The 27,915-nt window shown below is 50.6% G+C and overlaps 2 protein-coding genes across 2 annotated transcripts in view; one reads left to right on the forward strand and one right to left on the reverse strand.

The window, feature by feature from the left end:
* ACSF2 (acyl-CoA synthetase family member 2) overlaps window positions 1-27,915 on the reverse strand; it is a 52,976-nt gene that overhangs the window by 12,238 nt on the left and 12,823 nt on the right. The window contains exons 3-10 of the mRNA XM_054047721.1: window positions 27,549-27,677; window positions 26,420-26,473; window positions 21,707-21,825; window positions 20,986-21,148; window positions 20,430-20,525; window positions 19,879-20,027; window positions 19,283-19,374; window positions 17,977-18,053 (exon numbers count right to left, since the gene is read on the reverse strand). Coding sequence (XP_053903696.1) covers window positions 17,977-18,053; window positions 19,283-19,374; window positions 19,879-20,027; window positions 20,430-20,525; window positions 20,986-21,148; window positions 21,707-21,825; window positions 26,420-26,473; window positions 27,549-27,677 — 879 coding nt within the window. The remainder of the gene's footprint in view (window positions 1-17,976; window positions 18,054-19,282; window positions 19,375-19,878; window positions 20,028-20,429; window positions 20,526-20,985; window positions 21,149-21,706; window positions 21,826-26,419; window positions 26,474-27,548; window positions 27,678-27,915) is intronic.
* Window positions 5,028-16,315, forward strand: CHAD (chondroadherin). The gene is made up of 4 exons (XM_054047722.1): window positions 5,028-5,875; window positions 10,667-10,830; window positions 11,386-11,531; window positions 15,310-16,315. Exons 1-3 carry the CDS (start codon window positions 5,096-5,098, stop codon window positions 11,525-11,527), a joined length of 1,086 nt encoding a protein of 361 aa, XP_053903697.1. The 5' UTR covers window positions 5,028-5,095; the 3' UTR covers window positions 11,528-11,531; window positions 15,310-16,315.

Genomic DNA, 27,915 nt, shown 5'->3' on the forward strand with positions numbered 1-27,915 from the left:
GTGAAAGAGCCGGGAGCACAGCTACTGCAGTCATGCTCGTGATGAGATAGAGCCTCTTAGCAAGCAGGCGGCTGCACTCCGTGCTCGTGTCCATTTCTGAAAGGACTGACGGTGCAGCTCCATGCACTGCGGGAATCTAATCTCACCGCGACAACGGCCTGGATGATGGTAGCAGAGCGAGCGTCCAAAGAACAGCTGCAATCTCTTGGCCAGATGGAGATGGAAAAACTCTATTCTGGCAACTGCTGCTACCTGGTCATCTAACAGCAGCTGGAGGTCTGATCAGACTCCAGTTGGCGAACCTGAGATGCGCACTCTTTGCCCAAGGGGCATATATACGCTCTTGGCTCTAGCGTCTCAGCCCGTGCTCTTTCACTCTCCTAGTTAACTAATTCCTTGCCTAGTGGTGTCAGACAGATGTCTGGCCAATGGATACCCACTGGCCTTCATCCGGGGACAAAGGTTCCCATCAGCACATGCAGCGAATTTTGGAATTTCTTCCTGTTCCTTCACACCATCGTATAGGGCTGGGTCAGAGTCACGCAACACGTGCATCATTTCAACTGGGGTTTGCGATGGGGCTATTGATGCTTTGGATGACTATCCTCGTGAACGGTCAAGCTCACTGGCAGGAAAAACTCGAAAGCAGCCAGTCCGTACCAATACGCCGAGCTGGCACCGCTCTGAGCCTACTGTCTCATTCTATAAACCCTCAGCTTTCATCTGAAAACATCTCTAGCTGTTGTGGGTGTGAAGAGACCCTCCAAAATGTTAGGGATGCAGGGATAAGGCGGCAACTGGAGCAACAGTTCCGAAAGGTGTGAGCTGCCCCATTCATCTCAGGGAGGAGTTAACCCAGAGGTCCAGTGATGATCATTTAAGTGTCACCACTGTTAACTATTTTATTGCTGGTGTGAGAAAGGAGAGGGAGGGTGACAGCTGCATGATTTCACTGTGGGCAATGCCTCATTTTGGTGCAGATAGCACCATTTGGGAGGTAGCACCCCTTTATTTCTTCCCAGCTAGGGAGCAACCAGGCTCCAGGAGCCTAGCAGAACCCAGGGGATATGCTCAAACCCCACTGAGGGGGAGTCATACTCAATGAGCCCACTGGAGCCCACAGAGCTGCTGGAGCCAGAACATTTCAAAGAAACAAGCCTGAGTGGTCTAACAAAGCCACCCAAAAGCGGGGGGGGGGGTTTAGAGAGCAGCGTGGGGGCAGCGTTTGCATCATCACGGTGGGCAAGGGGGCAAGGTTTGCATCTTTGCATCATCACGCATGGTCTCCCCCAAAAAATGCACAGGAAAAATAGCAGCCCCAGAGCTAAGCGGAAAAAGCACGGGCCACAAGTGGGTAAAACTAGGGTTACCATATTTTGTGCCTCCAAATGGAGGACACTCCCCGGGGCCCCGCCCCCGGCCCCGCCCCCAGCCCCGCCCCCTCCGAAAGTCTCCGCCCCCTCCGAAAGTCTCCGCCCCCTCCCCTGCTTCCCACGAACATTTAATTCGCGGGAAGCCTGAAGCAGGTAAGGGGGGCGGGGGGAGGAGGCGCGGCCCAGGCTGGTCCCCCCGCGGCTCCAGCCTGGGTCGGCTCGGGCCCTGGGGTGCCGGCCCCGACCGACCACCCCCCGGCTCCCAGCCCCGCAGGCCCGGCGCACCCCCCGGCTCCCCGACCCCGGCGCACTCCCCGGCTCCCCGACCCCAGCGCACTCCCCGGCTCCGGCTCCCCGACCCCGGCGCACTCCCCGGCTCCCCGACCCCGGCTCCCGGCCCGCTCCCCGACCCCGGCGCACTCCCCGGCTCCCCGACCCGGGCTCCCCGACCCCGGCGCACTCCCCGGCTCCCCGACCCGGGCTCCCCGACCCCGGCGCACTCCCCGGCTCCGGCTCCACGACCCCGGCTCCCCGACCCCGGCGCACTCCCCGGCGCACTCCCCGGCTCCCCGACCCCGGCGCACTCCCCAGCGCACCCCCCGGCTCCCCGACCCCGACCCGGGCTCCCTGACCCCGGCGCACCCCCCGGCTCCCCGACCCGGGCTCCCGGCCCGGCGCACCCCCCAACCCCGGCCCGGCTCCCCCCCGGCTCGGCACCATGCCCCCGGCCCCGGACAAAGAGGCCCCGGCCGAGCCTCCCGATTTTCCCGGACATGCCCGGCTTTTGGGGATTTCCCCCCGGACGGGGATTTGAGCCCCCAAAAGCCGGACATGTCCGGGAAAATCCGGACGTATGGTAACCCTAGTAAAACACCCCACCCTATCTTTAAAGGGTAAACCCAAGACTCCCTTACTTTGAACCACTTGGCAACCCACAGATGACACATATGGGAGGAGCTTATTTTATGGGTGGAGTTTGGAAGAATATCACAATCTTTATTCTCAGTCTGACCCCTGCTGGCAGGCATGTCCATGGAAACCAAACTGTTAGTTAACATTGTTTGTGGGGAAGTGGGGGAAAGTGAATGTTGAAAGGTATAATGCCAACTATTTACACAGGAAACCTAACTCTGAGAGCTACGTTTATCCAACCAAGGAACAGAGATATACCATGTGACCTAGGTGTCCAAACAAAACAGCTGCATTTCAACTACTGACAATGAACTGTTCACACACAAGATACAGCTCAGGTATTATTTACAGAAATTCTTCAGTAAATAACTTGGAGTAAGTCTGAGAAAGCCACAATCTGTTCACAGATAGAGAAATATGAAATTTTTGGAATTGCTTTACTAATCATTCCCGTGCTGTATGAGGGTTCTCACAGCACGATGGAGCTCCCAGCCTGCACTGGGCCAGCTCAGTGGAAAGCCCGGGAAAGAATTTCTGGGGTGCCACTTCTTTAGTTGCTCCAGAGCCCTGATCAGCAATCTCAGAGAGACATTAAATCCGGTGGACAAGGTGGGTGAGGTAATATCTTTTATTGGACCAACATCTGTTGCCTCACCCATCTTGTCTCTGTAATATCCTGGGACCACCATGGCTACAACAATACTGCATTAAACGAGGTATCAGAGTGGTCAATGCACTCGCCTTTCAGTTCTGGAGACCCTGGTTCCAGTTCTTATTAGGCCGCAAACAAACATGTTTTGTGGCATCCGTTTCACAGATGTTTGACCACAGAACAGCTAGCTCGAAAACCCAGGGTTCCTCTATTGTTCCATCTCAGGAGGCAAGTCAGTGAGAACTCCTCACGTACCGAGGACGGAGAAGAGGATCCAGACTTTGAATGGCAGCATGTCAGGACTGAGGAGTACTGGAAGAGCTGCATGGCAAGGTTTGCACCAGATTGTCTATATTACATCTCCATTCAGCCAATGTTAGCTGTCTCTAAGGTTCAAGAAAAACAAAGTTCACCCCCAAAATGAAAACATAAAGTAAACAGCCTCATTAAAATGTACATCTGCAAAACAGCGGCTTGAATGCTGTCAGCCAGTTTGCATAACACCCTCTGGAGCATGCTCAGGAGGGATGGCTAATTCCACATCTCAACAATGGAAAAACCCAGAGATCCCTGTGAATAAGCCAGTCTCTGTGTCCTAAGTCAGCCCTTGGATTTCCTCCCTTTCTTGAGACTGTCTCGCCTCCATAAACACTCCGTCGGGGCTTTGTAGCCAGCTTCAGAGGTGGAAGCCTCAACAAGCTCCCAGTTATGTGCTCGGCTCTCAGTTGTTTGCTACAGCCAGGAACTGGCTAGAAACCAGCTCAAAATGTTCCATTTACCACCTCCACACCACAATTCCTCCCCTGATCTCTCCCTCTCACACTCAGAAAGGGAGAGAAACCTAGAGATCCTACCTTCCTCCCTTAATTCCCCGCCAAGGGGACAAGGGGCACCCTCCGGATCTTTAATTCACCTCCTTGTTGCTATTCTTTGTAACCCCTTAACCTGACCAAAGCACCCAGCCCCACTTCCTGTGATGCCATTAGCCTGATGGGACATGAGCCCCTTCACCAAAGTCCGAGCCATCATGTCCTCCCCTCTCCCCCTCCTCTGTCTCAGAAGCCCCAGGTGCTACCTGAAAACCACACTGCACCTTAGCCACTGATCCCCAGGGTATCACATCAGCGGGATCACAACCCCATTATTCCATTCTGGCTACAGTTCTCCCTACCGGGGCATCAGCCAGTCTCTGCCCCCACTACATCATGGAGGTTTCAACCGTTGCCCCATCACCAAACGGCAGGGTGTGGTAGTGCCCCAGCCACTGTCCCCCGCAGCTCACTCAGACAGAGTCTTTCCCCATTACCATATCACCATGGGGCTAGCTCCCCTTCAGTCCCAGGCTGGTCAGACTGCGACTAGCTCAGGAGGAACTAGGCTTCTCCCCACCTCATCTTTCTCTGACCATGACCCATTCTGAAGTCCTCATCCATTATTAGCATTACAGTAGCACCCACAATACACTCGGTGCTGTCCACACACTGAACCTACCCCCAACTGCTCCCAATCTCACTCAATCCTCGCCCAGGAAATAAGTGGGAGATGGACAGAATAAGGATGCCAGGGTTTGTCCCTATATAACAACAGGGAAAGGTGCTGCCCTGTCTTTAAAGCCTCTGAAAATAGTTCAAGATTCCACCCATGTTAAAATGTCACCAATAAACACTTGGAAAACATCAGTACAGGAGAGGTGGGCTCTGTACCAGTTCGCCTGGCACTGAAGGGGGACAGGTTCTGTGTTCCTGTCAATGGCATTGTGCACTCCTATCCCTGGACTTGGTTCTCCACCTCTGAGTCACCGAGGGTTTTATCGGGGAGCGAAGAGATCCCCCCACAAGGCAGATGTGCGCACTGTTTTCTCTGCCCATCTACTTCCCTGTCCCGTGGGGAAAACGGCTCCAGCCTGGTGTCTGCAGCAGAGCAGTGGAGGTTTGAAGAAGCCCAAAGGGGTTAAAGTCACACTGAGCTCTCGAAGTCAGTCGCTTCCAAGTCAGAGTCTGGCTGCTGCCTGCGGTTTGTGGGAAGGGATTTCGTTTTTTAATAACAGCATTATAAATAGGGCTGTGTTCAGTTTGCTGCAGACTCTCACTCGCTCGTCTCCCTCCTCCTCCTGCCACTGCTGCTGCTCTTCCCTCCCGCACGGACCCCAGTGCTGGCCATGGACCGGTCAGCCTTCTTCCTCAGCCTCCTCAGCTTGCTGGTGTGCCTCCTCCCCATCCTCCAGGCATGCCCCTCGAACTGCCACTGCCACGGGGGAGAGCTCCAGCACGTCATCTGCGACAACGTCGGGCTGAGGAAGATCCCCAAGGTGTCCGAGCAAACACGGCTCCTCAACCTGCAGAGGAACAACTTCCCCGTCCTGCCGACCAACGCCTTCAGGGAGATGAAAGGGCTTGTGTCCCTCCACCTCCAGCATTCCCAGATCAAGGAGATCTCCAGCGGCGCCTTCCGGGGGCTGAAGCAGCTCGTCTACCTTTACCTGTCCAATAACGATATCAGCGTCATCAAGATGGGCGCCTTCGACGACCTGTCGGAGCTCACTTACCTATACATGGACCACAACAAGATCTCGGACCTGCCCAAGGGGCTCCTCTCCCCGCTCATTAACCTCTTCATCCTGCAGCTGGGCAGCAACAAGATCCGAGAGCTGAGATCGGGGGCCTTCAGCGGTGCTAAGGACCTGCGCTGGCTCTACCTCTCTGACAACTCCCTCTCCTCTGTCCAGCCCGGGGCCCTGGACGACGTGGAAAACCTCGCTGTCTTCCATTTGGATAAGAACCAGCTAAGCACTTACCCAGTGGCTGCCATGAGCAAGCTGAGGGTAGTGGAGGACCTGAAGCTTTCTCACAACCCCATGAAGGTTATTCCTGACTATGCCTTCCAGTCCTTCGGGCGCTACATGGAGACACTCAGTCTGGACAACATGGGCCTGGAAAAGGTAGGCTCCTCTCCACCCTCCCTCCCCTTTCAAATCAAAACGTAGGGCCTGGTTCTCTTCTCACTTACAGTGCTGTCACGCTTCTGTCCTGATCCGCGCGGGTGTGAGGGAAAAGGAGAATCAGGGTCACAGTTTCGGCAGAAGGGTGAAGGGTTCACTAGCAATAAAAAAAGGCACCTGAATCTTTGAACATCCAGGTGATGAATAAAAACGAGAGGACCCCCTCCTCTTGTGCTATGGGACGCTAAGCTCTCCTGGGCTCATGCGCCCATAGGAAGGGTGGTGGGGTCCAGCTCCAGCAGTTGGTTGCTCCGCTCCAATGGGAAATGTATTCTGGGGCTCTAAAATAAATGAGTGAAGAGCTCCCAGCCTTAGGAGGTGGGGTGGGGTAAAGGAGAGGCAAGGGGCTGCTCCGGGCGCAAACGGGCAGGGCACAGCGGACTGGTAGAACTTAACTGCCCTGTCTCCTGACCTGCAGCCTGGATACCTGCTGTCAGTTCGAAGTGTGTGTGTGGGGAGATTCCTCCAGAGGCATTATGAATAGCAGCAGTTTCTTCCTAGTGCAGTGCAGACAGGGACCCAGCGCACACATGTCCATCTTCTACCCCCCCCTTTTTTTTTAACTTCCAACTTTACACTCTATAAAGAAAGGTTTGTCTATTGATGAGCTCTCAAGAGAAACTCTTGCAGCCTTTTACAAAGAAGCCCTGTTTCTACCCAGAGAGCAGGAGGGACATTCAGGTAACCCAGCAAAATACCCCTCTTCTTCTCATGGAAAAAGTCAGGCCCACGGGTAGGAGCATCACGCTGGGGAGCTACTTGCAACAGGACCCCTGGAATACCAGGCAGGGGTGCGAGTAAAGGAACACACCCAGCACAGGAAGGACAGCACCTCAAAGCAGCAGCGTCCCACAGTGCTTTGTTGGGATGCAACAGGATGATGAAAGAGCAGCTCACAGCATCTCAGGATGCCATGCCAAGAAGCACAGGGATGGAGCATATCCAGGGAAATAGGATAGCACCTCACAGCAAGGTAGTACCCCATCATGTGGTGCAGAGGGATGGAGAACATCCCAGTAAAAACGATGAGTGCCTTGTAGCAACACAGAGCCAGCATCATACTGTGCTGGGGTGTGCAGAGCATCTGCGTTCAGAAGGACACAACCCAACAGCAGCAGAGAGCTGCCAAATGGTGGTGGGAGTTAGAGCACATCCACGTTTCAAAGGCAATACAGCATCCCAGAATGCCAGGCTAGGAAGCTGGAATTTATCCAGGTTGAGAATGACAGTATCGATAGCAGCACAGCGTCCCTTCGGCAATATCTCAGCTCGAGATTACAGTCCCCATAAGGATTGGTGTATTCAAGCTCATTCACCTGGAAATTATCTGCTGACACATCTATGGAAGGACTCCATAGATGACGAGCATGTCATCCTTCAGTGATGCTGCCATGTCACTACTGGGGGCATCAACTCAGATTCTATCTGGTCTCATGGCCTCAATCAAAAGATACAGGTTACATGTCATACTAGATGGGGAGACACCAGAGACAAGATGAGATTTAACTAGTCCAAGATGTTGGGATGCTCTACAGATGCAAGTGCTCTTTATACCGTCAAGGATTAGCTGAACAAACTGGAAGTCTATGAATTCAGTCTAGCTATGCAGTGACCTTGTTAATCTGGAGAACAGTATTTTGGGCATAAGAATGGAATTTGACAACAAACAGATGTGGAGTCAGTTCTTTCATCTGTTTGATCAATAGGTTGCTAGCTAGAGATGAAGGGTTTAGTCACTGCTGACTTACGTGCGTGCGTTGCCTGAAGTCCGTAGAGTTATGTTCATTCTCACCAGTGGTGAACTTGCTCAATGGATCGATGGTAGTTCTTTGTTATGTATATTATCTCGTGCTGCACTGCTGTTTTAATATGGTTGTCTCGGTATAATTCTGCACACTGACTGTTCGCCATCTTTCATACTTTTTGACATCATTTTAACAACATTCCAATATAAAAAACTACCTCTGAGATCATCTCACATCTCCTGTAGCTTCTTTCAGATTGGAGGGATCCAACCACATGTTACTGGTAGACAAGCTACACAGAGGAACCGTTTCATCCACCAATGCAGTCCCTTCTGGGGTAGAACACAGCAGCTCTTCAACAGTGCACACGCCACTTCCTTTGTATGCAAAAAAGTGGAAAAGTATACCAGATCCAACCTAAATTGCAGGAGTTTAGCTAGGCTGAGCAGAATTATACAAATTAGCCAAGACACGAGGGTTAACACTCCTAGCTTTGCAAAAAAGTGCTCTGGACTCTTTAATGACCTACTAGTGGTCAGTAATAGACAGGAACTTTATTTGAGGTCTCATATGAAATATGGCACTTCCTGCAGCCAAGTGCCCTCATAACAAAGTCTGGACCATTTGATTAGTACAACCGAGAGAGGCGTGCCACCAGATGATCATTCCTATTTCTCTATGAACACGGTCCGCCATGATTGCTCCAGGGTTTTCATTTTTTCACTCTAAAGGTATGTCTACACTGCAGTCAGAGGAGCGACTGCACCCATGTGTAGACACACCCGAGCTAGCTTTGATCTAGCTAACTTGAATAACAGTAGCAGGGAAGCCGTAGCAACACATGCTGTAGGAGCCCACCTGGGACCCTGGGTAATGATTTGAGCAGCTAGCCCACACTGCTATGGCTTGATTGCTATTGGTTTTTGAGCTAGCTAGATCAAAGCTAGCTTGGGTATGTCTACACGGGCTGCAGCCACACCTCTGATTGCAGCCTAGACGCACCCAAATTAGTTTTCGCCTCATACTTGCCAGAAGCCTTGTATCCATGTGATCCATATGTATGTATGTGAGTCTCCCTAGACACAATGGCCATCTGATGGCGGTATTTAAAGTATGCAATGGTGATAATATCTGGGTTGCAGCCACACCCCTCCCCCCCAAATACCATTCTCAGCTCCTCTTCTCTGATAGGGTTGAATTCTTCTGTGTGGTTTCACAATTCTATAGCCATTAGCCACTCAGATGTGCGAAACTGTTCCAGATGAGAATCCCTGTCACTGTTGTAATTAACATAACCATTGTCACACCAGAAAAGAAGATCTTAAACAATTTTGCAACTCTAGTATTGGAAAATCCTCTCTCACGCAAGGAAACCAAGAGACCGGACTCTTCTCGGAAGCTTTAACCAAAGATATTACGATAGCCATTTCTAACGGGGCTCAGGACCATATTAGCTACATGCCACAAAAATATGAAGAATAAACATCTTGCATCTACATAATAACCTTCATCTTGGAGGACCCCAAAGTGCTTGAAGCTCGGGGATAAAGCACAGCAGCTGTTTAACAGCACACAAACAATTGGAACAGGAAGTGAAATAGAATGTCGTATTAGATTGAAACCGCAGGGGGAATTTAGGTGGTCAGAACAGAATTACCCAAACTGGAATTTGGCCAGGACACTGGCGTCAAACACCCCTGCTGCACAAAGCACCAGAAGTGGTCAGGACCTTGGTTTCACATCTCATCAGAGAGACAGCACTGGCAGCAGCATAGCAGAACCCGCTGGGATTTATTCAGTGCTGAACCATAGGGGACTGTCTCCTGCTGACTTCCCAACACTACTTGCTGCAGGACTTGGAGGTCTCGTATACAAGCACTAATCCAACCCGACACTGCTTGGCTTGTGAGATCTCACAGGTCTGCAGCCCGAGATGGCATAGCTGCAGGAGCTGGGACTCACGCTGAGGGAACGTGTCTGGGGAGTGATCAGTGAGACATGAAAATACACAGCTCGGTATTTGACACAAGGCTTTCTGGTGGACCCATGGAGATAACAAATCTGTTTTCTCCCCTCCTCAGGGTTCTGAAAAGAACCGGAAAGTGGGAAGAAAACAGGTTTGTTGTTGCTAAGAGAAGCATCCATGCAGTCAACAGTTTCCTCTGTAACTAATGGGCTCCAGGGAAGTTTGTGCAGATGGGTTTGCATTTTACACAAATTCTTCCAAACTAAGTAGGATTGAGGTGGGGAGAAGAGGAGACGGCTAACAGGAGGTGCACAATTGCCAGTTTTATCTCTCCAGCATTTTATTCTCAGGTGCGTGATGGGGGCTATATTTTAAAGCCTGCCCATAGGCCATGAACACACAGACTTGCAAACAACCCATCAGGGAGGGGAGGGAGAGAGAGAGAGGTGAGGAGACCAAAGCACTGGACGCCTGCCCTGCTGCATCTACAGTGCTCTGAAGCCAAGTGTAACTTTCCACTCAGAGTCCACAGGGCTCTGCCAAAGCCTACAGGCCCTTCAGACTCCACAAACACTCCCTCCAGCAACAGTTCCATGAGCGGGAATGCAACAGGCCCTGGAAAGGTTTGTACCCAGGAACTGTCTCGGCTCGTTTAGAGAGGAGGAGCATGTTTTAGAAACAAATGGGACTGGCCAGACCTCAGCTTTTCTTTGGGCTATATGGAGGCGCCTGGGGAAGGCAAGGAGCAAATGGGGAGGGGCTTGGGCTGTAGCCACCCTGAGGTGGGAGGAACTAAAATTCATCACTCAAGAAGGAAAACACCTTCCATGCTTCTGCCTCCTGAATCCCTCCAACCGGGGGCCATGGAGGAGATTCCTTGTTCCTTACCCTCTCCCACTCTCTCCAGCCCCACTGCTGTCACTAAGAGCCATGAACACAGGCGGCCTGGAAAAGAAGGGAACGGAGAACATCCCACACTTGCCCGAGGCACAGCAATCAACATCTTCCCTTGTGCTTTAGTTTTCAGATAAAGCATTTGCTGGAGTGACCACACTGAAGACTGTTCACATCGAGAACAACAGACTTAACCAGCTACCTGGGAACTTCCCGTTCAGCAGCCTGGAGAACCTCACCCTGTCCAACAACCCTTGGCTCTGCTCCTGTCAGCTAGCAGCTCTGCGCAAGTAAGAGACACTCACTTCTGCCTCTCTCCTACCCAATCTGGTGCCCACTGACCAGGCACAGGGGAAGGTCCCCGTTAGTTGTGCCAGGGGGCCTCACTGACCAGGCACAGGGGAAGGTCCCCGTTAGTTGTGCCAGGGGGCCCCACTGACCAGGCACGGGGGAAGGACCCAGTTAGTTGTGCATGGTAAGGAGGAAGAGGCGACAATAACCTGACAAAAGCAACAGAGGGTCCTGTGGCACCTTTGAGACTAACAGAAGTACTGGGAGCATAAGCTTTCGTGGGTAAGAACCTCACTTCTTCAGATGCAAGTCTGAAGAAGTGAGGTTCTTACCCACGAAAGCTTATGCTCCCAGTACTTCTGTTAGTCTCAAAGGTGCCACAGGACCCTCTGTTGCTTTTTACAGATTCAGACTAACACGGCTACCCCTCTGATACTAATAACCTGACACTTGGTCAGTAATGCAGTTTCCGGTCTCCCCTGGCAACTCTGCCCAGGTGAACAGTCATCTGTCCTCTTCTGAAGTTTAGGGGTTTTCTGTTTGCCCTTCCCCAGGTGGTTGGAGTCCAGCCGCTCCCGCCCAGATGCGGTTTGTGCTTCACCATCTCAGTACCGAGGGCAGCAGATAAGAGACACCGCCGCGCTCCGCAGCTGCAAACTCCCCACCAGGAGGCCCAGGAAAGGAAACCGCCATTAAACAGGTAAGAAACTTTTCACAACCACACCCTGTTGTTCTTCGTTCTCCTTCCGTCTCACACAGACTGAAGCCAAGTCCTGGTCCCGCTGAAGTCAACGGGAGTTTTACCATGGACTTCACTGAGACTAAGGATCGCTTCCAAAACAGTTAATCCATTTACCTGCCCTGACCTAAATGTATAGGTCATAAAGCCAGATGGGATCATTTTAATCATCTAGTCTGACCTGCTGTATAACAGGCCAGAGAACTCTCCTGGGCTAATTCCTGATGGAACTAGAGAAAATCTTTTAGAAAAACATCCAACCTTGATTTAAAACATTTCCAGTGATGGAGAATCTCCCACAACCATGTTCCAATGGTTAATTACCAACATTGTTAACAAATTGGGCCTCATTTCTAGTCTGAATTTGACAAGCTTCAACTTCCAGCCATAGGATCTTGTTGTATCTTTCAGAGTAGCAGCCGTGTTAGTCTGTATCCACGAAAAGAACAGGAGTATTTGTGGCACCTTAGAGACTAACCAATTTATTTGAGCACGAAAGCTTATGCTCAAATAAATTCGTTAGTCTCGAAGGTGCCACAAGTACTCCTGTTCTTGTTGTATCTTTGTGAGCTAGATTGAAGAGCCCTTTACTGCCAAAGTTTTGTCCCCCATGTAGGTACTTACAGACAGATCAAGTCACCCCTTAATCTTCCCTCTGGTAAGATAAACAGAATACATGCCTTAGTCTGTCGCTACAGTAGAACCTTAGAGTTACGAATACCTCAGGAATGGAGATCGTTCATAACCACTGGAGTTGCGTAGTGTAGATCGATTTACCGTGGTAGTGTAGACATAGCCACAGACTTACTATAACCTCCTTACTCCCACTCCATATTCCTTTTATACATACAAAGATCACTGTAGCTCTTTCGGCTACAGCATCACACTAGCTTTTGGCTACAGCATCACATGTTCAGCTGATTATCCACCATGACCCCCAAGTTCTTTTCAGAGACACTGCTCCCCAGGATAGAGTCCCCCATCCTGTAAGTGTGGCCTACATTCTTTGTTCCTAGATGTATGACCTTATGTTTGGCCATGTTAAAACACGTATTGTTTGCTTTCACCCCGCTTACCAACCAATGCAGAGTGCTCTGTATCAGTGACCTGTCCTTCATTATTTACCACTCCCCCAATCTGTGTGCAATCATCCGCAAACATAAAATTATTGCTGATGACGTTTTCTTCCAGCTCATTGATAAAAACGTTAGCATAGGGCCAAGAACTGATCCCTGCAGAATCCCACTACAAACACACCCACTTGAAAATTATTTCCCCATTTATACTTACATTTTGAGATCTATTATTTGGCCAGTTTTTAATCTATTGTGTGCCATATTAATTTTGTATCCTTCTAGGGTTTTTTTAATCAAATTTCATGCGGTACACCAATTCACATGCCTTACAAAAGTTTTAAGTCTATTACATCAATACCATGACTTCTATCAACCAAACTTGTGATCTCAAAAAAGGTATCAAGTTAGTTTGATGGGATCTATTTTCCATAAATCCATAATTCCATTGATTGGCATTAATTACCCTCCTTTAATTCTTTATTGATCAAGTCCCATACTGCCATTCCATTACTTTGCTTTGGATTGATGTCAAACTAACGGGCCTAGAATTACCCAGGTCATTCCGTTTACCCTTTTTAAATATTGGCACAACTTTAGTTTTCTTCCAATCCTCTGGAACTTCCCCTGTGTTCCAAGACTTACTGTTAATCAACATACATGGTCTAGAGAGCACCACAACCAGCTGTCTGAGAACTCTTGGATGAAAGTTATCTGGACCAGCTGATTCCAAAATGTCTAGTTTTAGTAGCTGCTTTTTAACATTCTCCCAAATTACTGTTGGAATGGAAATTGTTTCATCATCTATATCATCTAGCTTTTCCCCAAATGTGGAACGAATATTTGTTGAACACTTCTGTCTTTTCTGCATTATCACCGACAATTTATCATTTCCATTTAGTAACAGGCCAATCTCTCTGCTAGGATTCTTTTGCTCCTAATATACTTAAATTCCTTAACTCTGCTGGTCATAGAGTTTGCCTTCCGTCCTTTTGCTTGCCTTATCAATTTTCTACAATTCCTATCTTTTAATTTATATTCATAACTATCAACTTCAGTTTTCTTCCATTTGGCTTGGGTGTACAGAATTATTTTATAGCTGCTTTCATTTCCCCTCTAAGCCAGGCTAGTTTTTTAACCAGTGTAGACTTCTTTATTGAATGTGGCTTTTGGGGTATCTTGTAAAATGGTCTCAAACAATTCCTAATCATCATTCACATTTTTCTGTTCAAATTCTCTCTCTCAGCTGATTTGGCTCATAATTGTTTTATGAAACTGGTCCTTTTGAAGAACCAAGTATACGGGTTTGGACTTTATTCTATGTGCATATAACAAATCATAATCATTTGTGCCTAAGCTACCATTAATTTTTAGTTACATGATCAAGTCCTCTTCGTCTGTCAAGACGAGGTCGAATATAGAACTCACCCCGGTTGGATGCAACCCTTTTTGAGGCAGAAAATTGTCAACTGTAATATTTAGAAATTCTGAGGACATTTTAGTTCTGTCAGATCTCCAACAGGTCATCAGATTGAGGATCCCCTCGATAATGCAGTTTCCCCACCATATACAATACAGATAAGTGCTTAAGGAGCCTTTGTTTTTTTCATCCATGGATAAAGAGATGGCGAAAACAAAGTTGTACGCCCTGAGTGCCAGAGGAGATACCAGCTCTTCTACCCCTTCCCAGAGTGATGCTATTTCTCCTGGATGGCTGGCAGGTGTTATTGATTACAGATGGAAATACCAGCCATTCCAGGCAGGGCTGGTAGACTTCCGCACTGGACGTGGAAACTTTACTTTTCTAAACCACAGTGCTTAATTTAGTGTATGTAGGAGACTCTCCCTTCTCGGGCAGGAAGAGGAGAAAGCCAAACCCCCATTCCACAGCCCTCCTCTAGGAGGGAGGAATAACAAAACAATGACAACGATGATAATACTTTGCCTTGAGATCCTCACATGGAGGGTGCTCTAGAAAAGCGATTTCTGAACATCAGTGAACTGATTCTCACAACTCATGAGTCGGAGAATTTATCCCTGTTGTACAGATGTGAAAACTAAATACCTTCAAACTAGGCACGTAGATCCATTCTAAGGCACCTAAGTAAGTGACCTGATCTTTACAAGTGTCAAATACCTTCAACTTCCCCTGCTTGCACTGAGAGTTGTGGGTGCTCAGCACCTCTGAGAGGCAAGTCACTTATTGAGATGCCCATATATGCTGATTTAAGGTGTAATCTCTATGAATGACTTGTGCCTTTTAGGTGTCCAACTTGAAACATTTTAAGGGGGTCTGATTTTCAGAGGGAAGGTGCTCTGAGAATCAGGTGTCTTTGCAGTGTCTCAGCCTGGGCACCCAAAATCACTTGTTGCTTTTGAAAATCTAGGCCTCAGGTGTCTGTGTTCAGGCAGCCAAGTTTAAAATTTTAGGTAAGTTACTTAAGAGTCGCACAGCAAAATAGTGGAAGAGTCAAGATTACAGAACCCATCAGCCTGGTGTTCAGTGGAAACTGGGATTTTTTGGCACCTCTGAAAAGGAGATCAGGTGTCTCCTGACTCACAGTTGTGTATGCCATTCATGAGACCATGAAAAAGCCTCAAGTCCCTGGTTCTGCTTGAAAAACCTTTAAACGTAGATTTCTTTTCTCCCTCCCCAACCCTAACAGGCCCTGGTATGGCTTGTCCAGGTGACTGGCTGCTTCAACCAATCAGAAAACTACTGACTCCATCCAAGTCCACCCGTAAGCTTCTACCATCTGTCAAGAGACATTTCTGATGTATCTGATCACCTCCAGCCTCCTCACAATCCTCGCCTATCTGCTGACTGCAGGATGGAATCCAACTTTTCAATCTTTTCCAACGTCTATGTATTTTAAAAGAGGCATTTTTTTTAAACTAAACTATGCATGACAATGCTAAGACAAGCTAACCTAGATCCTGCCAGTAAAACACAGTCATCTTCCCAGAGGCAATCTAAATGTTCCCTGGTGTTTGTTTCCATCCTTCTCCTTCCAGTGGGATGCAAGTGAATAGAAAGCCATAAGGGTTCCTCCCTCCCCCAGCTCCCGATTGCTCCAGCAGGAAAGCCATCCCATCTCAACTCACGCAGACAGAAACCTCCTACTACCTGAGGAGGTGATCCCTGCAGGTCAGGGCAGAGGACCACAGGTGAAGCAAAGTCCAGGGTTCAGTGGACCTGGAGAGTGAGTTTCCCTTACAGTCCGGCAGGGAGTGATCTCTCTAGGTCAGGCTGAGGTCTGCTAGTGTTGGGGAACCTCAACACTGAAATAGCTTGGAGATTGGATTATCTTCTCACCTCGCAGGAAGGTGGTCTCACAAAGTACCTACACATGCAGGGGAGAGGTTTGCACCATATCGCCTATATCTGGGGAGCGATCTTGCTCTCCAGTCCTCCTCCTCCTCCTCTCCCTGCCCCTAACCCAGAAAGCCTAGTGGGAGAACAAGATGACTGTGGTTTATCGTCATGGATTTTACAATACCACAATTTCAACTTAACTGCATTTTTTTATCTAAAGATTTATATAAATATATATAAATATATATATATTTATTCCTCTGTAACTGAGTGTAAATGACTCTGAGGAGGATGAAAACTCCTCTTACTCTTATATAGAAAACAAATTGTATATTTTCTTATGTACATCTTCTGTATAAAGCTCTCGCTGCAAAGATGAATTCAGCAGGTTTCCAAGTTTCTGCCTGAGGCCTGGTGACTCATGCTGCAAACTGGGTGTGAGTCCAGCTACACAGCTCAATCCAGACCCTAGCCCCCCCTTATCCTGCTTGCAGGTTCAGAACAAAGTTGTTTTGAAGAAAAGGGTTTTATTATTAGCCCTACCACTGTGCAGGAAGAAGTAACTCACACGTTCCAAGTATTGCCCACCTTGTAATAATGGTGGGGAACATCTTGGGAAGGCCAAATATAGGGCTGCTGTAAAGTAAATGGCTGCCACCCCATTGAAGTTCATGGAGTTAGGCCCCAGCTGAGTTTGTCCCCTGATGTTTTAAACTCAGCCCTAACAGCTTCACACAAGAAGCAAAGCCGCAGAGCTCCCTTGAGACATGGCCCCATTCCAGAGCAGTTGTCCCACACTCCCTTCATGCTGCTCCGTTCCAGAGCATACAGCAGGGCCTACAAAACTCTTGGTGCTGGCACGTTCTGAAGCTGCCAGCAATAAGAGCAGAAATCTGACGCCTAGTCCCATGTGGTTAACCCACCACATCGGTTTGTTTCCTTGGCCTTCACAGGCAGCTTGTTACTTCCTTTAAAGCAAAACAACCAGGCTGTGCACACTCGCTCACCTTCAAGTATTCGCAGATCTGTTTTTCAAAAAGATAACGAGGGTGGGATCTGGGGCCGACTACACAGAAAGAGACAGTGCTCCACTATGCTAAACATACTGCAAAATGCATCAGCTAAAGCCCAGGGGACCCACTGAATGACAGATGGGACCAGGCTGGACGCACAGGAATGAGGGTACACATGCATGCTTAGTGAAAGCGCCCCAGCCCCAGCTTACCTGCTGCCTCCCTGTTTCAGGCTTCCTGCGAACTTTTGATTTGCGGGAAGCAGGGGAGGGGGAGGAGCAGGGGGCGGAGCGTTCAGGGGAGGGGGCAGAGTTGGGGTGGGGACTTTGGGGAAGGGGCAGGGGCGGGGCCCCATGGAGTGTCCTCCTTTTTTTAAATTAAATGATGGTAACCCTAGGCACTGTGTGTGTGTGAGAATACGTAAGAAGGGCTGCAGTGCGCATGGTGCTGGATCTGACCCTCCACACGCTCAGGTGCAGGGTGTGTGCGCGAATCATGCAGGAGATTGAACATGTGAGCGCCATCCGTGCTGGTGAAGGGAATGAGCTGATTCAGCAGCAAAACACAACACCGTTCTGAGTCAGCCAGGTGTCTTCCTCAGTGTTTATACTTGAGGATTCAGAGACAGCACGTGCAATACGGGAAAGAGAATTGGTTGCTGCAACCAGAAAATAAACAGAGACATGTCCCAGCCTGGGGTACGACCCAATGTGGCCACGCTGGGTGCAATGCTCTCCCTTCTCACCGTAGCTGTCCTTGTAGTTTCCTGTGTCCCTCCCAAGATGGGTTGGGCCTCTGATCCCCAGCCCAGTTACTCTACCCTGGACCCCCTTGGAAGACCGGAAGGCATGAGGCCTCTGCAGCCCATCACACATGGACACATTCATTCAGGGACCCTCCAGTTCCGTCGCTCTGTACACATGCTCAGGTTCCCGGTTCCCAATGGACGGTGGGGCAGGGGGACAACCCAGGCAGCCCAGGCCCAAGCATGGAAAGCGACTCACCACAATATCCCGCATATTCATCTTGGTCATAATCTTCTTCATGATCTCAGGGGGCACAGGGGACCCTGCAATGACTCCTGGAAGAGAGAAGGCAAGAGGACTACATTGGAGACTCTCCTTCCCCACGAAATCCCACCGAAAGGGGTCGGTACAGTTAGATCTAACGGCTGACAAAACCTTTGGGAGGCACTAGGTCCTGTCTACATGCTTTACCATTTCCCTAGCTATGGGTACTAATTATTCCCAAAGCAGAGCCCCAACTTGGCAACAAGAGCTGTGCATTTCCCAGCCTGGGTTGGGGGGTTGGCCTCGTTTACTAGTTAGGAGAGTTACTTCTACAGCGCAGATTCACTCCAGGCTGAAGCCTGGCAAAAAGATTCATTCAGCTAAGGAACAAACACACCATGGCAGGGTGAGCTTCCCCATGCAACCCCAGCCCTGTCAACATGCCTCTGTCCTGACCTGGAGGGACCACCTCCATGTGGGAGAGGGAAGGTCAACAGAACCTATTTCAATGGTGGGACAGTGAAGGGTAGAACACACCCTTCAGGATCAGACTGACATTGCACAAGCTGAGACATTACAATGGCAATTTTCAGTGTAATCAACAGACTTGACAGGGTCAGGCCCCTTCCTCAGATAACAGGGAGTTTCAGATGCGCTACCCAGGTACTTCTAATTCACCCCGTGCTAACGCTGCCCACAAACTCTACACCACTCCTTGCTTCAGCTGTTGCTATAGGACATTTCTATTATTGATGCTTTGGGAGGGAGAGGAAAATTCCAATACAAACGAGCTGCACATCAGCTACCTAAAAACACAGGTTGCAATTCTAAACAAGCAGGGAATTTTACATGTAGGAAATTCACACTCCCATTGCAGCATTGCCCACTGCACCCTGGGGAACGTGTACAAAGTACAGTACACCAGATGGCTGCTGCCACATGTTGGTGGATGGAGGTATGGAAGTCCAGCAAGTACAATCCTTCCAGCATACCCCATCCCCTCTCTGCTTCCATAAGACACAACAGCTGGATAACTTCCCCCTAAATCTTCAAGTCATTAGGCCATTGCTCTGAAGAGAGGAGAAGGGTGCTAGAAACATGGAAATCATGAGCAGAAGATCGTCAAGTAGGAAAGCACCCCATCAAATTAACAGGTCGATGGAAAGAGCTTGCAACACAAATTTTTCTTCCTCACTAGTGATTTGCTTGCACAGCCTAGCCCATGAGAATCTGCCTGTCCAGCTGGCTTCCTCGAGGAGACCCAGGGGAGGCCAGTTACCGTGGGTCCTGCTGTACTTACCTCCCCGGAGAGACGAGAGGTCATAGCTGTCGAAGTCGGGCTGGGAGAGCATGTCTATGAACATGGTCGGAGTGCCGTGTAAAAGGGAGCATCTTGAAGGGACGGGAGAGAAAAAGCCAAGCAGCAGAATCAGAGCCTGTGGCAGTAAAGCCTATGTACCCCGCTCCCCACCGTGCCTGGGTCAGGCCTTTGGGCCTGCCGGGCAGGCCTGGGAATAATGGATTTATCATGCAGCAGCAGCACCTTTGCTTTCCAGACTACACCCAGACAGCACCTTGGAAATGCAGCCAGCGCTGGGGTGGAGGGGATGGTGGAGGGAGTAGGCGGCTGGTTATGTATAGACACACCCCAGTCACTAACCCAAACAAGGAGAGGCCATGCCTTCCAGCCAAGAATCAGCAGTGACCAGGGCAACTTGGGATGGGCAGTGGGGCATTTCACAAGTTCCTGGGCATGACAGGGCCAGGACTCCGACAAACAAGAGACTATGCCTCTGCCACAGTGGGGAGGCCAGAGGCCAGGGGCAGGAGCTGCCTGCCAGCAGAGCTGAACTAAGTGACCCCTCCAGGTGACATTCAAGGGCCCGTGAGCCTCACTTCTCTTGAGCCACGGCTTCCAGCGCAGCTTTCCCCTCGAAGCTCAAGGACGAGAAGATAGCGGGGGAGCCATGCACAGCCATCACCATACTGCCTCCAACGGAGCCCAGGCAGTGGTAGAGGGGTACGGGGAGGGCAGTCCGGGATTCCTAGGATCAAGCCAGCAATGAGGAGATAGCCCTTCTGGTCTCTCTGAACCATTCTGATGCCTGGAGTACATGGGCCTACCCAGGGTTCTCCCTGAACCACTTACACCTCTAGGGTATGAATATGAGATATGGGGGCTGGATAGCAGGGGGAAGGAACTGCCTGAATTGTCATTGTGCCTCAAACCCAGCCTTGTGGGAGTGCCCTCTGCTGGCACCAGGGCAGCACAACATTGCTTCATACGCCGTCCTTAGGGCTCCTCATAACAGCACTCTCAGCTCCCCTCACCCACAACTTGGGGGGTCTTTTGCTACATCTTGCTGGGGAGTCATCCGCCTTCTCCACATGCTCAGTCCCACTACGGCTGGAGCACAGCCCATCCCCCGCCGACTGAGGAGACTCACCTGCTGATCAATTCCCAGCCTCAGCCCAATCAGGTTTGCATTATTCACAATGTTTCTATGAGAGAGGGTGGCCCCTTTGGGGCTTCCAGTCGTGCCCTGAAAGACAGAGAGCGTTTCGAGATCCTCTGGTACGACCGTCCTTTCAGAGGGGCAGGTGCACAGATTCTCTGTGGTGATCCCTCCCCTCCCCACCCCGCAGCTTTCTGCTCTGCTCTTGTCCTCTAGTCTCCCTCCAGACACGGCAGCCTCTGATCCGACAGCCCCACAAATGATATGACACAGACCAACTGCTGCTGGGATCAGAGCTCCATGGCACACAGGCCCCCCCATCTCATCCCTGCTGTCAGCTCCTGGGAAGGGGCAAGCCATGGGAGTGGTGGAGAAAAGGGGAAAATCCTAGATGACCTCCTAAATCCTATTCTGAAAGGGCCAGGGAAGATGGGACAGTATCCACCCCAAGTGACCAGGTGTCAAAGGGAGTAGCCTGCTTAGCACTGGCCACAGGGGTCGCCGGATCTGGTGTCCGGTGCAAGGCAGAGCAGCGTGCGGTACCTACAGAAGTGAACTGGATGTTGATGGGCTCGTTGCAGGACAGAGTCTGTTGGACCTCTCGTAACTGCTTCATATGGCTGCTGTCCCCAGCCTGCATCACCTCGCTCATCTGGAACGCACCAGGCAGCTTGGAGTCTAAGGTGATTACAACTGATAGGTCTGGCAGCCTGAGACAAAGAAAAATACTGTCAGCAACAGCAGAGTCAGGAGGACAGACTGCCTTGGTGCTTGTGTGCTGCTAGGGGTTAACTCCTGGGATGGGCCCAAGGGCCCCTGTATCACCTGGACACAGGAAGCAGGAGCTGATTAAGGCAGCTCACATGGGATAATGCCATACTAGACTCTTCTTCCTTTCTCCTCTTTGGAACGCAGGTTACGTGGGAGGAGCTGTGTGTAACACAGGGCACTCAGCTCCAGTCCAGGTCGGTCTAAGTGAGATCTCCTCTGTTTGCTGGGTAAGGATAATGGCTGATTCCTAACTGGAACAGGGTGCGGGTCCCAGTTGTTATCAGCCAGTGATCTGCGGTCTATTTGGTGCTCAGATAACAGGGTGATGGGTGCCACAGCGTATAAAAGCCTACACAGAGATATTTGCTTGGGACCTCTTTTCCCCTGGGATCATCCACCAGGTTCAGTAGTAGGTTTGTCACCCTGCAAGCGTGAGGGCCCAGTGCAGGGCACAGCCCTGGGGGACCACAAGAGGATCTCTGGCGTTTCTCACTCACCTCTTGCTCTTTATTCCCCCTGGACTGGATTTCTCTAGCTCAGGACAAGTTTGCTTCAGGATCTCATAGTATCTCTGGGATTTAAACTGAGTGGGGAACACCAGGGCCTTACAGCCAACCTGTGTGGGGAGAGAGAGGGAAGTCAGGCTGGGGTGACACCCGCTGCCCAGGGAGTAATGAACGGTCCCTGGAAACCTGACAGCAGGGCACTTGCATTCACTGCTAATGGAAAACCACCACACACACCCCGAGAAACCAAAAGGCAGGAGTTAAACCCTAACACTACTTGTTCGGCTATGAGTATGTGTTACAACGGCCCCTGTCTAGACTGAGCTTTCAAACCATGTTAGCCCCGTCCTAGAAGGAACCTCCTGTAAGACAGCTTCGAAGCTGGGGCTGGGGACAGCTCCTCACCACACCTGGAGACATTTAAGGACTCCAACCCTTCTTGTGCCTTGCTGCCCCCATGAGCAACCCCGTTTCCCAGCAGAATGGTGCCCCCGAGATCCCAGGCTCACACCCACCTGCAGCGTTGGGTTTAATGTTCAGCATTCTAACACCTCTCTGCCCAGCGCAGACATCCCTGGTGTAGGCAGGTGCAACTCCACAGACTTCAGCAGGGTTGCAACTGTTTACACCAGGCCTGAATTTGGCCCAGAACACATACATTGAATGTTCCATTTCAGATACCATTTCTGACTCTGATGCTGGCAGGAACAGCCTTCCTGAAGGCGACACTGCCACTGAGGCAGCCAGCGTCAGCTTGAAAGCCAGTTTACATCCCATTTTAGTATTGGGTTGACAGAGCTTAGAAATGGTACTGTTTACCCACCTGATTCCCCTCTCACTTCCACTGCTTTTACTCTCCTGTAGCTGCACTGACGGCAGCGGTGCTACTCTTGATTGACACAGATGTATATGCGAGAGGCGGCTCAAACCTGTACAGCCACATTGTCAAAGCAGGGAGCAGCGGATGTGCCCAGGAGAATGCAGCTACACTGCTGTCGCACACCGATTTGCATGTGCAGCTGTGGGTTTCTGTTGCTTCCCGGGCCCTTCGCATTTTGCTGAAACTCTGTCGTTCCTTTTCCGATTAGCAAGAAAACAGGACAAATGCTACCTGTCGCCCCCGCCCCAACCTCACCACATCAAGAGGAGGCCAAGACATGCCAATTTTAACCAAGACATTATTTGCAAGGACTCTGTGATTTGCAATGGGAGAGAGCAACAATTGCTTTCACTTTCAGAAACTAGGGTTACCATATTCTGTGTCTCCAAATGGAGGACACTCCACGGCCCCCGGCCCTGCCCCCAGCCCCGCCCACACCCCCTCCCCCTCCCCAAAGTCTCCGCCCCCTCCCCTGCTTCCCGCGAACATTTGATTCGCGGGAAGCCTGAAGCAGGTAAGGGGGGTGTGGGGGGAGGCGCGGCCCAGGCTGGCCCCCCAGCATTTCCAGCCTGGGTCGGCTCGGGCCCTGGGGTGCCGGCCCCAGCCCCCGGCCGACCACCCCCGGCCCGCCCAGCACTGCCGGCCCCCGGCGGCCCGGCGCACCCCCCGGCTTCCCGCCCCGCGGGCCCGGCTCCCTGGCTCCCCGCGGGCTCGGCTCCCCGGCTGACCGGCTCCCCGCGGGCCCGGCTCCCCGCCGGCCCGGCTGACCGGCTCCCCGCTGGCCCGGCTCCCCGGCTCCCCGCGGGCCCGGCTCCCGGCCCGGACCCCGGCCCGGCACTGCGCCCCTGGTTCCCGGCCCAGCACCATGCCCCCGGCCCCGCACCGGCCCCGCACCGCCGGCCCGGCCGAGCACCACCGAGCCCTCCCGATTTTCCCGGACATGCCCGGCTTTTGGGGATTTCCCCCCGGACGGGGATTTGAGCCCCCAAAAGCCGGACATGTCCGGGAAAATCCGGACGTATGGTAACCCTATCAGAAAGGTCACGTCAAATCCACTGGAGACCTCATCTGTACAAGGAAGTTTGGGGCTTTGTATGTCTACACAGCAAATCAAAACCCAGGGCTGGCCCACGCTAGCTGACTCAGGCTGCTTCATTGTGGTGTAGACTGCCTGAGCTCTGGGACCCCCCCTCTCCACAGGGTCCTAGAGCCTGGGCTCCAGCCTAGTCCTGGAAGTCTACAAAGCAATGAAACATCCCCACAGCCTGAGCAGGCCAGCCATGGGTGTCTAGTTGCTGTGTAGATATAGCTTTTAACTCCAGGGACACCATGATCAGGGTCCATTTATCAGGGCAAGACAGTTCAAGCCACAATACTAATCTGAAAGCTACCTTTACAGACAAGGTGCTTTGGAGTTATGTGAGGAGAGGAGATGCTGCAGGAGGGTCCCTCTTAACAGACATGGCAATGGTTAGTAGTAGATCTTTCTGTAAAGGACCTGCACTGGGAAGGCCATGATCAGTTTGTATTTACAAAGCTCTGGAAACCTGGTGCAGGGAAATGATCGAAGGGAGGAGCAGGTTGGAAAATGGCTATTTATTATTGTGTGCTGGAAGGAATTATTCTGCAGTGGCAGGAAAAGGATGAGGCTGCTGGTGGGTTCTGTGGTGAATCTAGTTTGATAGTCCAAGCCCATGAGGGAAGGGTTTTTGTTTTGCAGACTTCCATTAACAAACAACAGCAATCTAAGGAGAGACAAGGCGCTGGCAGGAGATGAGGACAGGCAGATAGCCTTAATGTCAAAGCTACAATACCATAAATACCAGGGAACCATTTCTCCTGCCACAGATACAAGCGACTCCCACTGAAATCAAGAGGGCATGTTCTGCTCCTGGCCACCCCTTTGTAAATCCAGACAGATTCCACTGACCTTAATGGAGTCATTCTGAATTTACACCAGTGTAAATGAAAGCAGAATCTGACCCAAAGAGACCAAGAAAAAAAACACAATCAAGTCCTCGAGGAGGAAAGGGAAGCTACTGTTGTCCCTACAGAGCTAATCAGAATGGAAAGCACAAAGCAAGTCAGGAGTGGCGCAGACACATGATACAAACAAAAGCTGCAGTGGCGCTATGAAAACCCTCCGGTGCCAACATTCAGAGTTGACACAGGCCCCAGAATCCAAGCTCTAGAGACCACCTTTCATTTCTCCCTAAAGGCAGCCATCTGTTCCCACCCCTCTGCTCAGGGTGGGCACTAAGGAAACTTCGGGGCAGGAACAGACAGCCGTTTGCTAGGGAAAGTTCTGTCTGACTCTGAAAAGGGGAAGCCACGTTGGTGAGTTTAACACACCAGATTTAACAGGATGACAACTTGGGCAATCAAACTGCAGCACAGGGGCTGACCGTCCAGGGACTGAGGTGGGAGAAAGATCGCCCAGTGCTGCTGTAAATTCTCCCTTTCAATCTCCTGATGGCATAGGGAGTGAGCTGGGAAAATCCAGACTGGCATTTTGGTTCCGCCTCCTATTGTACTTGGGTTATAGATTCCCAAACTGAACAAGTTAAAACAGGAGCGCAAGTGGCCCCTTAATCCAGGAAGGATTAATTTTATTCATAAAAGATTCAATAGCTTTAATCCCTCATTATTGGGGATTAGAAACCAGAACTTCCCTGCATGCTATCACACAGAGCTGAGGAAGGGTCCCGTGCAGCTCTAGAAACAAGGCCGGCACGTGGGGCTTGAAGCACAGCAGCATGTGTCGTGTGGGAACAGAACATGACAAAATAATAATAATAATAATAATAATGGAGATATCCTATCTCCTAGAACTGGAAGGGACCTTGAAAGGTCATCGAGTCCAGCCCCCTGCCTTCACTAGCAGGACCAAGTACTGATTTTGCTCCAGCTCCCTAAGTGGCCCCCTCAAGGATTGAACTCACAACGGACACATGTGTAAGAGCCAAGCCAGACTGAGCAGAGCACTGGAAAATACATGGTTGGGGGCAAACCTGCAGTGATGGAGGAGGCTGGCACCTCCAGAGGATTTTCCCCTCTCTGGTTTCAAGGGGTTAAATCCTGGCCCCACTGCAGTCAATGGGAGTTCTGCCATTGACTTCAATGGAGCCAGGATTTCACCCTATGATTCTATCATACCTAACCACGTACACACAGAACTAATGGCCCAGCAAGGCTCAAACAAGGGAAATTATTAACTGCTCCTGCAGTTATTGACAGGGGCCTACTGACGGGGCACAGTCAGTGGGATCAGCAGCTGCTCTGTGGTTTTGCACTGGCAGCAGCCCAAGAGCGCAGACTGGTGGTGTTAGCTCCTGAATTAGAACTGGCTTTCGGAGGACTGCTGCCCGGTCAGCCTGAAGTCACCCCAGCACACAGCTTCTGAGTGATCTGTAGCTCCCAATGCTCTGCTGTCCAAGGTGAGTAGAATTGATCCTATGCTGGACCCTCGGCACCTGAGTGGTTTCCTCAGCACCTAGTCTAGAACTGACAGCTGGAGACAGAGGAGAGGGGACGCAGGAGTCTCTTTGTGATAATGGAGGAGATTTACTTCTAGGCATTCACACTCCATAGGGCCAATTGCTGTACCGTGGGGCCCCCTGCCACGTGGCCCCCACCAGCCCTGTTCACACAGGCTGCCCCAGAAAGCCGTTTTTCTGCTGCCTGCATTTCCCAAGTGCCCTCCATGATCAGAAGTTCTTTTGCCAGTGCAATTCCCATGGTTACCCTCTGCCTTTAACATCTCCATGTTTCAAAGTGTTTGTGGGCAGAATCAAATGGCATTACCCATAAGTGGCCTACAGTACCTTCTTGATTACAAACTCCAGCTCCTGGGCCTGATATGCAGGGTTCACAGACACCTAGAATGGGGAAGAGACAGGAGAATTAATCAAGGCTCTGAAAAAGCCTCAAAGACCCCCATCTTCTAACTATTTACTCGAAGAAAAAGGTGCTTTGGAAGAAAAAAAAACCTCAATGAAAACACACTTGCAGCTTCTTCCTTGTATAGGACAACCAGGATTAGGATAACAACCTAAATTTCATGTTAACCTGGGAAACCCATTTATTCCCATTTTTACATATAGGGCCTGGAAGTAAAATGACTCGCACAAGGTCAAATGACAAGTCAATAGCAAAACTGGAAATAAAATCCAGGCCCCCTGATTCCTAGCCCATGCTCAGCCCACTACACCATAGTAATTCACATTTCTAGGGACAATCAGAATCCTTTCTGGGTAACATGAAGAGTGAAAACTTCACTATCGCACATAGCACACCATAGAAGAGTTTTGGCCACCAACGCTGAGTTGAGCCACCAAATTTAGACTTTTGGTAACCCACTAAGCTAAACCCATCTATTTCCCCTTTCTAACTTTATATCTGTTGAGTGACACCACAGCGGGTGATGCTGTACAAAACTTCCAGGAAGACACACTGCAGGCCTTGCCCCAAGGACCTTATGATGTAAACAAGACAAAGCCCTAATGGCTCTATCAGGTGATGGCTGAATCTCAAGGGGGCAGACAGCTTAGTATATATATTTTTAAATGGTCACTTTCTGCAAAGGATTTTCATCCAGAGGCACCATGGAAAGTATTAAGGAGGATTTTAAGCGTTGGTTTTTGGGGGCACCAGGACTATATATAAAAATATGTAGCCCCCCTATACATTCCCTCATGCCATCAATAGTTGTAAATTATGTCCCAGGGAAGCTGGTCTCCCACTGCCCTCTCATCAGCTTGGCGTTTTGCTCTCTGGGTAACGGAGGGTCAGACTAATGATGACTGCACGGACCTTGCATGACATCTGCTCCCACTCTTCACTTCAGTTCCCTTACCCAGCACATTATTCAACTTCTTCAAGATCTCCAGGCTTCCCCTTTGTCTCCTCCTCGCCCTAAAAAACCCAGGCGCCCAGACAGACAAGTCTCCTTACCAGGATGATTCCTGCCTGGGCTGTTGCAAATTGCATTAGAACCCACTCATACTTGTTGGGGCCCCACATGCCCAGCCGGTCTCCCTTCTTCAGGCCAATAGCCAGAAGTCCAGCTGCTGCCTGGTCCACCTGCAAAACACATACGATGCCAGATAGGGAGACAGGTCACCTCGCAGGGCACATCCAGGCAATTCAGTCTCTCACGTGCTAACTTGAAGGCAGCTGAGCTTCATTTTAGCCCCCAGTTAAGGATACGGAAATCAAGCGTTATGCAGCACTACTGCACAGCCCGACAGCTTATTGCTTGGCGCTGTTCGTTCTATAAACAGCAGTGCCTAGCGGACTTACAAAGAACAGATCCCCCCCA

This window comes from Malaclemys terrapin, chromosome 13, assembly GCF_027887155.1.
Source record: "Malaclemys terrapin pileata isolate rMalTer1 chromosome 13, rMalTer1.hap1, whole genome shotgun sequence".
Classification (NCBI taxonomy): domain Eukaryota; kingdom Metazoa; phylum Chordata; order Testudines; family Emydidae; genus Malaclemys; species Malaclemys terrapin.